General features: G+C 37.7%; 2 protein-coding genes, 2 non-coding genes and 2 pseudogenes across 4 annotated transcripts; 5 read left to right on the top strand and 1 right to left on the bottom strand.

Annotated features, from left to right (window-relative positions):
• Positions 1-166: 166 nt before the first annotated feature.
• On the bottom strand, positions 167-4,535 carry adi1 (acireductone dioxygenase 1). The gene is made up of 4 exons (XM_041253615.1): positions 4,155-4,535; positions 2,800-2,919; positions 2,524-2,703; positions 167-2,108 (listed from the first exon to the last, which is right to left on the bottom strand). The coding sequence occupies exons 1-4, from the start codon at positions 4,272-4,274 to the stop codon at positions 1,983-1,985; spliced, it is 546 nt and encodes a 181-aa protein (XP_041109549.1). The 5' UTR covers positions 4,275-4,535; the 3' UTR covers positions 167-1,982.
• A 2,658-nt stretch (positions 4,536-7,193) lies between these two features.
• Positions 7,194-11,318, top strand: LOC121317551 (40S ribosomal protein S7). Its single transcript, XM_041253614.1, has 7 exons — positions 7,194-7,216; positions 7,841-7,922; positions 8,090-8,161; positions 9,137-9,280; positions 9,991-10,055; positions 10,639-10,789; positions 11,207-11,318. Exons 2-7 carry the CDS (start codon positions 7,848-7,850, stop codon positions 11,282-11,284), a joined length of 585 nt encoding a protein of 194 aa, XP_041109548.1. The 5' UTR covers positions 7,194-7,216; positions 7,841-7,847; the 3' UTR covers positions 11,285-11,318.
• LOC121317761 lies at positions 8,668-8,889 on the top strand. Its single transcript, XR_005950526.1, has one exon. It is a non-coding gene; the product is annotated as a small nucleolar RNA SNORA73 family (small nucleolar RNA).
• On the top strand, positions 9,659-9,865 carry LOC121317763 (annotated as a pseudogene).
• On the top strand, positions 10,861-11,082 carry LOC121317762. The gene has a single exon (XR_005950527.1). It is a non-coding gene; the product is annotated as a small nucleolar RNA SNORA73 family (small nucleolar RNA).
• A 232-nt stretch (positions 11,319-11,550) lies between the features above and the next one.
• On the top strand, positions 11,551-11,741 carry LOC121317764 (annotated as a pseudogene).
• The last annotated feature ends 1,694 nt before the right edge of the window (positions 11,742-13,435 follow it).

Genomic DNA, 13,435 nt, shown 5'->3' with positions numbered 1-13,435 from the left:
CGAAATTCTACTTCAGTTTCTCAGTTTAAAACTTCTCAAAATGTACCTCTTTTTGGCCGTCTTCTCTTCTTAGGCTTCCTAGGTTTTGAAATGTGAACTGAGATTTTTTTTATCTTGTTTTGATGCTTACAACGTTTATCAATGTATTTGGAAATTTCTACTTTTGTCTTGTTTGTATTTAAGTTTATAAATTAATTTGCGTCTTGGACATCTTGATTGTGCATCGCCTTGGAGCACTGATGTGAATGGTGCTACATTTAAATCAAAGTTATTATTATTACTACTTGGCCTTGGGGAGGAGAATCACCTGACAACTAGTTTAGTAGTTTGCTTAGTTGATGTGTGAGGTCTTTCCAATGCAATTAAAGGGAGGATTTTACACTAAATCAGGTTAAACATGGATAGAGTATCCTGGAGAGCACCCCCCAGCAGTCGTTACATTGCCAGATCTACTACACCAAAACTCACTTGGAACAAACGCAGGGCTTGTAAAACTATACAGCTGCAAAGAAAATGAAGAACACTTTGATCTACTGGTACTTCTGGTTATAGAGATGGGATCTCAGACTAGAACTGATATTGAAACATGAGCAAGTTAACTGATGTGAAAGTGAATGATAAATGCCGCTGAAACTCATTGCCACATACGTAATCAATATTATTTCTTACCTACAAATGATTAAGACAACTATGTTCAAATACACTACTTTATTATTAAAACTTGAATAGAGCCACAATATAGTAAAAAAAAATTCTCAACACTTAGTCTACAAAACAAACACGTAGTTGTGCATCAATGCTGCATCCTCTGAAGTGCCCTAAACCATCTATATACCCACAGTCATACTATTCAAAATTGACTGCAAAACAAATATTGTGATGAACTTACAAGTATGTACTGTGTAAGAGGAACTATGATCTCCTCACCACAAAATGTGAAGCGACAAGTTCCCCCAGCTCGTCTCCAAGGAAAAAAGATGTAAATTTTAAGTCTATTTACAATACATTTTTACCCCAGAAATAAAATGTCATTGTTAAAGTATGTAAAGGCAGCTTTAGTTCTAAAATGAACAACAGTATACAAGTTGTCCTGTACTGATATGTATACATATCTCCCATCATACTGGATGAATCAGAACCACAAGGAGGCAGTATTTCAACTTTATTTTTAAAGAGACATTATATCATTTAAACCTAGTAGTTTACAGCATATATTATAGTTTACAAATATGTACGAGATTAGGTTTATAGTAAAAAAAAAAAAAAAAAAAAAAACACTAGTGCATGACAGGATTTGTATTGCTGGAAGGCTGGCATTTTATTTAAAAAAAATATATATATATATATATATAACTCTGGAAGATGTCAATAGACTACATACTCAGCTCAGATTAGCAGTCTCCGCATCCACTAAAAGGTCCAGAGTTGTGTCTCCATACCTAAGGTATCTATTCTCCACCCTTTGATATTGGCGTATCTGCTGGCTCCGCGATGTTTTTTGAACCGGTTTGCTGAGTGCCACCTGCTGACTAAGTTTAAGTTTAAAAATGGTTTGATCAGATGTCAGTGGTGGAACAAACCAATGAATAAAACAACACAACCTCTCCTTGCGGTCAGCAAAACGTTATGCTATGACACACACTGCCATGATTAATCCAGAGGTGTATTGTTTATATTTTATGAGGAGAGATTCTTAAAATCCTTTTAATGATAAAATGACATATAAAGCCTAAAGAAATGAATCAAAGTAACAGGAATATTAAGCAGGTACGCTCTGCTGTGTTAAACTTCCACGCCTATAAACACTCACTTTAAGAACTTCAGCAGTTATAGTACAGACTACAGTGTCACGGGATAGTGTTTTAACCATTCACAAGACAAATATTAAAACGAGATTTAATAAAGCTTCATATATATTCTGACCAATGCAACCTGCTTTAATTTTAAGGTTATCGTGAATACTAAGAAGGCAGTAGCATATGCTAAGGGGCCACAACAGTGGCAATTTTATTAAGATACTCCTTCCGACAGTCAAAATGATCAGCTGGACGGTTGTGTGCTGTCCAAACAGGTTCCCCAACAAAGAATCTCATTGCTTTTGTGTAGTTCTAAAAAACAAGAAGAAAATGTAATGCCAAGTTAATAATCAGTTGGAACTACAGTATACCATTTATTTTAGGGTACGATTCTGAAATAAAGGGGATGACAATTAACAGGACTGTCCTCAGATTTAAAAATAACAAACAAAAAAAAATAAACAGAATCCTCTGTAAAACCAGATGAAGTAAAACTGGAATGTTTCTGTAATATAATTTCTAAAATCTTACAAAGTCCTTTTAAACACCCTTTTTAAATGCACATTTAATTCATGGTATGTGTGACATCTAAAAGCATGGCTCCTCTGTAATTGCCATAAAATGACACTGCCCAGCCCTTTGTTGTAAAATAACCCATACCAAAATAAAAATTATATTAAATTAAATGTATTGCCTGCGTTGGGTTTCTGCGGAAATCTGAACTCACATTTTGATCCAGTGTGAAGCGGTGGTAGATTCCAGCAGGCAGAGTTATCATATCCCCCTTCTCCATGGCAATTCGGATCCACTTCTCATCTTTGGCCCTCACATCGAAGTAGCCACTTCCATCCAAAATGTATCTGATTTCATCATCCGTGTGCAGGTGTTCCGTGTAAAAGATTTTTAACTACAAGACAAACAGAGGAAAAAAGGTGCCTTATCCCAACCTGCAAGTGGTCTCTTGTTCATTTCTATGCAACTGTTGTATTGTTTTTTGCTATACCTTTTCTTCATAATTTGGGAGGGTGTCCTTGTGTATTGCTATTATATCCTCATAGGAATAGCCTCTCTCTTCACGTATCTTTGCCAGTTTTGGGTCCGTCTTGTAATTGTCAGCATCTAACTGGAATGATAGAAAACATTAAGATTGAAGTGCTTCTTGTGACTAGCAGGGGCTTTACAAAACTAGTAACAAACAACTGCACCTTTTTTAAATGTCAACTATTGTTCTACTCAGTTTGAAACAACCATTTCAAATGTTGCCTACCACCTACAATCACCTCTATTGTACTTATCCTATGGAAGGTATGTTACCAAGTTACTGGTAGAGGTTATATGGAGCATTTTGATTTTTGTCGGCAAGTCTGGACAACCACCTGAATACAAACAATGCAGCGTTATCTCGTTCTAGTTGAAGGCATAAAAATGTAAAAGATGAATACCTAGTGTACAAGATAGTGTAAGAGAAGTGCTATGGTAGAATATGTTTGAAAATATACACTAACACTAATAATGTTAATTTCGAAAACTGAGCACCGTCTGTCGGTTAACCAGAGGCAGATTTCTTCATTCAACATCTCGACAGCAAAGCGCTGTACAGGGTAAACTGTATTGAAAGCAATGTCTCGAAACCCCTCTGCTGTTTGGGATGTTTTTTGTTAAATGCCCAGACGACCAAAAAAGAAAGTTGAAGGCAAACTGTGCAAGCGACTGATGATTTATCATGGACGCACATTCAACCTCTGGGGTCACTAGAATCTGCTCATGTTGTTATTTATTATTATTATTATTATTATTATTAATAGTAGTCGTAGTAATAGTAAAATATGACTGTGACTGATAACCTGCTTGGAACGGTGACTTAAATTTTGTTTTGCCTGAGTCCACTGCATTTCGTGCTGCTGCAATGCAAGCTTACTCGCAAGCAGCAACAATTACGTGTAAATAAACAACGTGTATTTTTTTAAATTATAAAAACATGGATTACTGTTCTATATAATGTAATTTTAAACTACATATGAATGGTTTATTACGTGTATATGGCTTACCTGTAAAATACGATTTTCAAACAAATATAAACAAGTAGCTATGTTGACGTCACAACTAAATTAAGCAAATCAGTACCATCGAACCTACGAACCTTCCTTCTGTAAAGTGTTCCGAACCTTCGTAGGTCAAAATGTAGCCTTCGTTGCAGCCCTAGTTAAGTTAGCATTCTCCAGAGATGTAACGTTTTTATTGTTAACAGCCTGTCATTCTAGTCAATACATACATACATACTGTTTTGATCTTTTTTCAATGTAGCTTACATGGAGTTATACTTTTTTTTTTTTTTAACGCACAACCTAAAAACCTCACCTTCCAATACGAAACCCCAAGTTTTTCTAATTCTTGCAAAGAAACGGACTTGTTTGGCTCCAGTCTATGTGGAGTTCTCTGGTCCTCGGAAGAATCGTCCATATACCAGGCTTCCACCATGTTTAAAAACTTCACTAGTGACTTGCTAATTGTCTCCTATATAACAACGTAACTTCCGTTTGCAAGTATTGTGCGGTGCAGTGTGGTTTCGACCACAGACAGGCGTTCACGGAGATCATGCAGTGCAGACTCGGCTCAGAGTGATCCCCGTGAACGCACCCATATGGAACTCGACCCGCCAACTGCAGACTTCCATATTGGATGCTTATAGGTGTGCTGCTGAGAGCGCTGTAACCAATATAAACAGGCAGATACGCACAGCGTTTTTCGGGGTTTAATTTATTTAGCTACCATAAAATTATATTTTTAAACTTGGACATTAACTGTTAAATTAATATCCACTCTCGCAACGTTTAGTTAATTTATCTATTTAGTTGCAAAAGCAAAAATCAAGATATACACAACCCCCTAGCTACGCCATTGCATACAGGTGCCTTTATATTGTACTTTTAAGAGTGTAAACGGTAGCATCATACTTTAAATTTTCCAGTAGTGGTAATTTTCCAAAGCATTGCAATGCAGTACTTTAGAGTACAAACGTTCAAGCAGATGTACGCAGCAAAGACATAGCGAAGCATTTTCACAGTTTCACTGTGATCTCAGTGGCAAAACTGTAGAACTAAGTTAGTGCAGCCCTGGAACCACGAAGAGCTATCTGTTAATTATTAGTTCCTACAGGAGAAGGGGTTGTAGCATTATGTGGCCCGTGATCCGGACCACTCAGCGGTGTGACATCACAGTGGTCCGGAACCAAACGGACCACTCTGCCTGTCGTTGTTATGTTCTGATTTCAGTTTCCTTTTCATTTTCTTTATTTGCAATTATGTTATTTTACAAATACGTATGTTATAGTAATACGTGCCAGTGTTAAGGTTTATAACAATAAGTACATGGGGTGTGACAGAGTGACGAGTGGTGAGGTCAGGCCAGATGCAGGAACTGAAAACACACAGGCAAGTACTGCAGTCCAAAAGACGCGTTGTGCACCGTTTATTTACACACAAACAAAAAATAAAATATTTGAACAAAAACAAAACACTTTGCTCACAGACCACAAAAGACATGGTTTGAACCAAAACAAATGACGAACACAAAATAATAATAAGATGCTAGGTCAGACTGTGTAGTTGCTGTCACTGTTCTTAGAATGTGTTATTTTAACTTGCTCTTGCTCTCTCCTCCGTACACCCACCCGGTGCAGAGAGCTACAGGTTTAATGCAGGTGACCATCTCCTGGTTTATCAACAAATTAATAACTTACTTAACTCGGGAGATGGACACCTTCTGCACGAGCGTTTTTTTTTTTAATTATTCCTGGCTGAGGACAAGCTGCGCCATTGCCCCTGCCAGAACACAAGCAAACAAAAACAAAAACAACGCGGCGCTTCGCCGTCACTAACAAATACAATAAATCCCAAAATAAACAACAACACGCCGTCAAATACAAGAAATAAATCACAACAGACAAATACAAAATAACATAGGGGCGGTGGGGGAGACCCCGTTCTAAAAATAAACAAACAATACTGTCCAGGGCTCCTCGCCCTGTTACAAGGGTGCTATGCTGCTCTTCATTGCGCTGGGTGGTCCGGACCACTGCCGCTGTACTGATTTCACAGTTAAAGCACTTTAAATAAAACATTTACAAATCTATTTTAAAAAAGAGGTAATAATAAAATAACTATCTGCGTATATATTATTTTCCAAATACTTATAGTAATAAAAATGCCAGTGTAGGCTGTAAATGTATAATAATCTACTGAGGGACTTTTGCTGCCCTTTGCTGCTGAGTGGTCCAGTCCAGACCAGATCACTGCCACTCGTCACCCTGTCACACCCCTGTACTTACTGTTATAAACCTTAACACTGGCATGTATTACTGTAACATACATATTTGTAAAATAACATAATTGCAAATAAAGAAAATGAAAATGAAACTGTGAAATCGGAACATAACGACAGGTGGAGTGGTCCGTGTGGTCCAGACCACTGTAACGTCACAGTGCTGAGTGGTCCGGACCACGGACCACAGAATGCTACAACCCCTTCTGTCCTACAGCTGTTTTATGTCTAGTCTAAATAAAATTATACTCTCGTAATTCTGTTACGCGTTTCAATAAATTTGACTGGCCCAAATCAGAACAAGAGTAATAATAATAATAATAATAATATATAATAATAGTAATAATAATAATAATAAAGGGAATATTTTGGCAAATCCTTTTTTTTTTTTAAACTTATTTTTACCCCTTCAACAGAACTAATTAAATTAAATGTTACGTTACTTCATTCATCTTACCTCATTATTAACAACACAATTTATTTGTCCACGCACAACTTCACATAGGCTTACACATATAGCTCTAACTTAGCCCCTAACCCTGTCACTCTTACTGCTGTTATTTCCACACCGTAGCGGCCTCTAGTGGCTACTACTACATCCGACGTTCACCGCTGAACTTAATACGCAGTCATCTTTAAACTTATACTTAAGAAATACTCATAATTTCTGTATTTTCCTCAATTTTTTTTTTAAAATGACCTATTAAAGCTTAACGCATACTTTTCAATTTTTGATGGTTTGAGTTAAATGTACCGTAACCTTTAAACAAAACCAATGAAATGTACGTATACAATTATAAAATAATATTATTGACAAATAAAATAGAACCGTATGATTTCAGTTTATTTTATTCGTTTAAGTCCATATAAAATACAACTTTAAAAAAACTGATTTTGTGTGAGGTAAGAATACTCTGCAAAAGGCACACACCTTTGAGTTATTTAACTATATTTTCTCTATTCGAACAGCGCGTCGCTACCCAAACTTTTCTTTTTCTAACAATCCCCTCACCCTTCGCTCCCAAGATCCTTCAGCGACAACGCGATTTCAGCAGCCACTCGCGAGACTTCGCTCTCTTTCTAGGCCGTCATTGACAGAGGTTGGTTGAGAATTTTACACAGTGGTCTGCTTTTTAAATAAAAATGATGCTGTTGAGTTTAGGTTCTGTTTGTTGTCCCCTTTCAAATCTGGACAGAGGGATTGATTAGATTAATACGTTTTTGTTCACGGATGGCGTTTCCCGTACTGTGAAATTTAGATGGTTTTAGTCGCCCAAGACTGAATGATCTGTAGGAAGGATGCAAAGAGGCCGAGGCTCAGGCCCATGTGCAAGTGTGGCAGGTAGTTATAAATAATTGCTCCGCTGGTGGTTGATATGCAATGCTTGTGATCCTTTACATATGCCTATTTCAAAGTGTCTGTGTATTGGGGCAACCATAGGTAAAATGGTTACACTAATTACCTTTATTACAGACCTACGGAGATAGATTGTGTCGGGTGTTTAACATAGTGTGTTTCGAGAAAACGTGCCTTGTTCCTTTGTACAATATCAAATAGCCATGTTAAAATCCATGCATGGGTAACGATAAGTTAACAAAATGGGAACTCGTGAGGCTGTTCAAGCTTGTACTTGGATATTCCACAGACACAAACTACAGTTACCTGGCTGTATATGTCTAAAGACAATGTTGTAAAAGCCCCTTTGTTTTCTTCATTTTTACAGATAGGCCATGTTCAGTACCAGCGCTAAAATCGTGAAACCCAATGGCGAAAAGCCAGACGAATTCGAGTCTGGCATTTCCCAGGTAAGAAATGTATATTTGTACTCTCTTGAGCCCATGGTGTATAGTTTGAGTCCGACACACGATGCACTAATGTAACTAGTGTTTAGTTCAACTATTTAAATAAACATTAATCTTCCCCTCTTCTGCAATGGCAGCATGTGTAAAAAGCTGAATCTAACTGTGTTTAGGCTCTTCTGGAGTTGGAGATGAACTCGGACCTGAAGGCTCAGCTGAGGGAACTCAACATCACTGCTGCAAAGGTATGCAAGAAGGAAATGCGTAGGTATTAATACACAATCGTTTTCTGTACCATGTTGCATTGCTTGAACTATTGTTTAGTTTGTCACACTGTAATGAGATTTAAAGTGTGTAGTGTTTGTAAGTCACATGATTAGGGGATTAAGAACTAGACACTGAAGTAACTTCAGCAGCTGAAAGAAAGCAATGCATGCTACAGAATAACTAGATATGCTATCCTGTGAAAGTTCTCATACTGTGAGTTTTGTACAGTAATTTCCAGCTGATGTATAGCCTGCTGCATACAATTTTAGCACCTTAACCATTTCTACACCCTTTTATAAAGGTCAAATAGCGTTGCCCAACACTGGTGTCACGTATATATGTGTGTGTGTGATATATATAATATATATATGTGTGTATGTATATATGACACATACTGATTATTTCTCTATAGCATTGGAAGAGAAACTTTTCCACATGCGATATTTTAGTGCTTTTGACTTTACTGTTCAACACATTAAAACCCCCAACGTGGACATCCTGTGAGGTTGCTCTCATGTGGCTCTGTCCGTGTGGCGTATGGGAGCGTAGCGCTTTTAAGTGCTGTGACGTACAGTCCCGTTCCACGACGTTGGAGAGCAAGCTTGTCCCCGGCCTGCGGGCTGCTGAGGACAGCGTCCTGTATATTCCTACATCTTTCCAGAGCCCTCGGCAATTACTGGGGAGGTAAACCATGCAGGGTACATGTATACATCTGTGAAATGTGTTTCCATGTATGTTCCAATGAAGCCATGTGGCAGATTAAGCCCTCTGATGGAATAAACGTTGTATATCCCCAATTAAACTGTTACAGTGACTGTCGAGTGCTGTTAAACTTATGTAGCACGGTACCAGCAACTTTGTGGTTCTAGTTTTGTCTGAGGAAACGGGTATACAAATTTTATTTTTACTTAGACTTGATTTGATACCTAATTTGCTATCATTTTGTTGGTTAGGAAATTGAAGTAGGTGGTGGCAGAAAAGCAATCATCATCTTCGTGCCGGTGCCCCAGCTGAAGTCTTTCCAGAAGATCCAGGTGCGACTTGTACGAGAGATGGAGAAGAAATTCAGCGGCAAACACGTGGTCTTCATTGCACAGGTAAAACATCAGCCTTCATTACCCAGGCATTTGTAACGAGCCGGTGCTGGGACTGGTTATCTTGTGTCAAGGTCTCAGTTGTATGTCAATCGACCTTCGCTGTAAAAATGGTTTGACTGTTATAGTTCCCACTGTAAAACCAGACACTGGACTCTGTGCATTTCCATCGAAATGTGAGGCAGACCAACAAACATGTTTAATCCAACCATATTTGGAGTAGGTGGATCTAAAGTACATTAATGCTTGCTGCTTCTAGATTCTGCATTGTATTTCCAAGAAGGCAGTGACATCGCAGCAGCACAGTGATTACTAAAGCCGAATTACAATCTCATGAGAAATGCACCAAATTATACTGTTTTTATTGCTGGTAGTATTAAATCAACGTGGACATCCTGTGAGGTTGCTCTCATGTGGCTCTGTCCGTGTGGCGTATGGGAGCGTAGTGCTTTTAAGTGCTGTGACGTACAGTCCCGTTCCACGACGTTGGAGAGCAAGCTTGTCTCCGGCCTTTTCTGACTGCAGAATTCATCCAGAGTTAAAATACAAAAGCAATTACTTAACACATTAACAGTGTAGTAGTGATGTTAATACTTTTGGCTCCTTGGACTTTAAGCGTCTTCATTTAAAGGTTGCCTTTCTCATTCAAGTTCTTGTCGGGTGTCTGTAGTATGATTATCATTAATAATTAATTAATCATTGTTCTCTTACAGAGGAGAATTCTGCCCAAACCAACGAGGAAAAGCCGCACAAAGAACAAGCAGAAGCGTCCCAGGAGGTAGGGGCTTTGAAATACCCAGTTTGCTAAATGCTTTACAAATCTGATTTGGTATGTTTTGTTGGCTTCAGAAATAAGTTCATTTATTGTTAATGCTTAAGTGACGCTGTCTGTCTACTTCGTTTAACACTCTTGCGCTACTTCTAGACCAAAGTAATTATAATTATATTATTATATTGCTCCCCCACCATCCCCTGCCAAAGTTTGTATTGAGGGTATTTTGGCAAATACCGGCATTATTGTGGCTGTCTTGATTTGGTGTGTAGATACACAAGTTGTCTGGTATGATACCAGCTATGAGGAACAATCGCTTTTTATTTGAGGTTTGCTTAGATATTCCAAGTAGCCTGTAAATTTGTATCCTCAGTGCAGTGTTGTATTTTATGGGTTTATGTTGGTAGAAGTGGGGCTAATTGAGCCCTTCAAATGCTTATGTTGTCACAATTTGTTAGCCATCTACACATTGCTCAGTTAAAACTAATATGGCTCTTCAAGAAAATTAAACTGATATCGTCTCCTGAACAAAACAGCAACTTTAATATGCAGGTTAAAGAGTTTCATTACTTTTGTGTGTTTATTTCAGCCGTACATTGACTGCCGTGCATGATGCTATCCTCGAAGATTTGGTCTTCCCAAGTGAAATTGTTGGCAAGAGGATCCGTGTAAAACTGGACAGCAGCAGACTCATCAAGGTCCACTTAGACAAGGCACAACAGAACAACGTTGAACACAAAGTAAGTGGTCTTTTAAACCAAATACTTTGTGTGTTTGTTTTTGTTTTTTGTTTTTGATATGTATAAAACCCCCAACGTGGACATCCTGTGAAGTTGCTCTCATGTGGCTCTGTCCGTGTGGCGTGTGGGAGCGTAGTGCTTTTAAGTGCTGTGACGTACAGTCCCGTTCCACGACGTTGGAGAGCAAGCTTGTCCCCGGCCTTCGGGCTGCTGAGGACAGCGTCCTGTATATTCCTACATCTTTCCAGAGCCCTCGGCAATTACTGGGGAGGTAAACCATGCAGGGCACATGTTTAAGTGTTGTACATTTTAGATGACTTTACTCTTACTTTGTAACATGTTTTCATGCTGACCTCTTGCCTTGTATTTGGTGCAAAGTAAATGCCATCTTTATTAACTGAATCTTCTTATTTTTAGGTTGAAACTTTCTCTGGTGTCTACAAGAAACTCACGGGCAAAGATGTTGTATTTGAGTTCCCAGAGTTCCAGCTGTGAAGTGCAAAATGACTAAATAAACTAGTTTTTATCACCTTTTGTAGCTTATTTCTTCATTGCTGTTTTTGATGTTTTGAATTTAATTATATAAAATTTTGGATCAGCTGTTGGTTTAATTGCCAAGCTCATTCTTTGTTGACCAATGGAAACAGATGGTCTGGAACTGATATTTGTTTTAACTAGTGTAATTAATACATGCTACAATAATCCACCAAAAATAGTTCCTAATATTCTACACACACTAGGTCAATTTCAGCAATAAAACCCTGATATTTACATCCTGTGAGGTTGCTCTCATTTGGCTCCTGTCTGTGTGGCGTATGGGACTAGCGCATAAGTGCTATGATTTACAGTCCCATTCCACGATGTTGGAGAGCAAGCATGCTGCCCCCTGGCCTTCAGGCTGCTACAGAGCCCTTGGCAATTACTGGGGAGGAAAACCATGCAGGGCACCTTTTCATACGTTTGGATATGAAGACATCAGGGCTTTGCTAGATGCTTTTATCGTTGTATAAGAATACGACTAACAGCTTCGTTAGCAACAAACACCAGGAGCTTTTATAAAAGATCTGCTCTGATCAACCCCTGTAAATAAAGGCCATGTTCGGACAGTTGCAGTTTTGTGGTTTGTTTTATAGTAAACTAGCTGATTTCTTGTGTGGAAAATGATTTTAGCTTTTGTAATGTTTTCAGTATTTTTAGGGGCGAAGTGAATTTCCTCAATAATTTAAACACCCCCAAGTATTTTGTTTTGGCTAATTTTTTTTGATCGCTTGCTGTTTTTAAGATGGGTTATGACCCAATTTATAAAATACTGTGGGCATGTCAGACAAAACACTTTCACTGTGGATATGATTTCAATTAATCAAACCTTTACTTAATCAGGATAGACAAATAACAAATTCACTTTTTTTTTTTTTTTTTTTAAATATTGAAAGCATTAAATAGTCATTATGGTGCATGTCAAAATGTGATTCAAAGCCATGCATTGACTTGTAGTTTATATGAATCCAGATCTGTGGGTTAACAGAAGAGCTACTTTATAACAGTACCAAGTCCAGTGCCTTTCCATAATATTGTAGCAAAACAACTGATTAGTTGGTTTTAAGTTTTCAGTAATTAATTGCTGATTATATAAACCCTTTTTGTAAAAGGGATGAGCAAACATTTTAGATTTTTTTCTTTTCTGAAATAATCCTAAATATTGAAACTTGATTATACAGTATTTGGAATACTGGACCTCCAAATATGTAAATTCTTACTTTTTGACACACACACAAACACACACAAAAAACCCAGCTATGTCAGAATCTCTTCATGTGCAAGTTCACACTTGCAGTTAAAACACTGGTCATGGCTGGCTACTAACATATTGGTTATAGAAAACAAATATTATTTATTTTTTTTTATCTTTAAATATTTCTGTTGTATAGCAGTTAGTGTACACACGTGTTCTTGAGAGTTGGGACAAGAATGAGGACCCAGTCAGATTTTGTTTGGTTGGGTCAAATTGAAAGAACCTTCCATATAGTTGGATTTGCACTTCCAGTTTCCATGGAAAGCATTGTGTTGCTGCAAGCATCAGCTTGTCAAAATGAAATCTAAACAACGATAGTAATTAGCACTTTTAGTGCTATCTTACATGGGCACAATACTGAGGAAAGGACTGGGCTAACATGTTACTGATATATAAATTGTTATGAAAAAATAGGTTTACTATAATTCACCGAGCCCTACGTTTACAGTACTATACTAGCAGTGAAATAATACTGAATTTGTGATAAGATAGGAGCTGGGTGAAATCAAAATTATGGTGGTTCAATTGCCAATAAAAAGTGCTGCCATAAATTTGGATTTAATTTCCTTCAGATTGTTATGGCCATGTAATAACGTACACAATCTCAGTGATTTAGTGTAAATCAACCTTTGACAGGGAGCAAGGCTTGAACCACCCACATGCTGGAGCTGTTCTTATCGTTGAAGATGTCGAAATGCCATGCATTCATTTAAATACAATGTAAGAATGTATGTTTTTAAAGGAGCCAAATACAAAACTACTGGAATAGGAAGGATTATTTAAAACAAAACAATGAAAAAGAAAATGTGTGAAGTAATTAATAGGTGACTGACTTTTATAACATAATCTCCCAA

Source organism: Polyodon spathula, chromosome 6, assembly GCF_017654505.1.
Source record: "Polyodon spathula isolate WHYD16114869_AA chromosome 6, ASM1765450v1, whole genome shotgun sequence".
Taxonomy (NCBI): domain Eukaryota; kingdom Metazoa; phylum Chordata; class Actinopteri; order Acipenseriformes; family Polyodontidae; genus Polyodon; species Polyodon spathula.
This window is presented reverse-complemented; position numbering and strand designations above follow the sequence as displayed.

What these genes read in the sequence shown, in the direction of transcription:
- adi1 (XM_041253615.1), bottom strand. Translation starts at nt 4,274, where the DNA reads ATGGTGGAAGCCTGGTATATGGACGATTCTTCCGAGGACCAGAGAACT. An exon ending in TTGGGGTTTCGTATTGGAAG is followed by an intron (nt 2,920 to 4,154) that starts GTGAGGTTTTTA and finishes CTATCATTCCAG; the next exon opens with TTAGATGCTGACAATTACAA. An exon ending in TCCCAAATTATGAAGAAAAG is followed by an intron (nt 2,704 to 2,799) that starts GTATAGCAAAAA and finishes TTTGTCTTGTAG; the next exon opens with TTAAAAATCTTTTACACGGA.
- LOC121317551 (XM_041253614.1), top strand. Translation starts at nt 7,848, where the DNA reads ATGTTCAGTACCAGCGCTAAAATCGTGAAACCCAATGGCGAAAAGCCA. An exon ending in ACGTGGTCTTCATTGCACAG is followed by an intron (nt 9,281 to 9,990) that starts GTAAAACATCAG and finishes GTTCTCTTACAG; the next exon opens with AGGAGAATTCTGCCCAAACC. An exon ending in AGAACAACGTTGAACACAAA is followed by an intron (nt 10,790 to 11,206) that starts GTAAGTGGTCTT and finishes TCTTATTTTTAG; the next exon opens with GTTGAAACTTTCTCTGGTGT.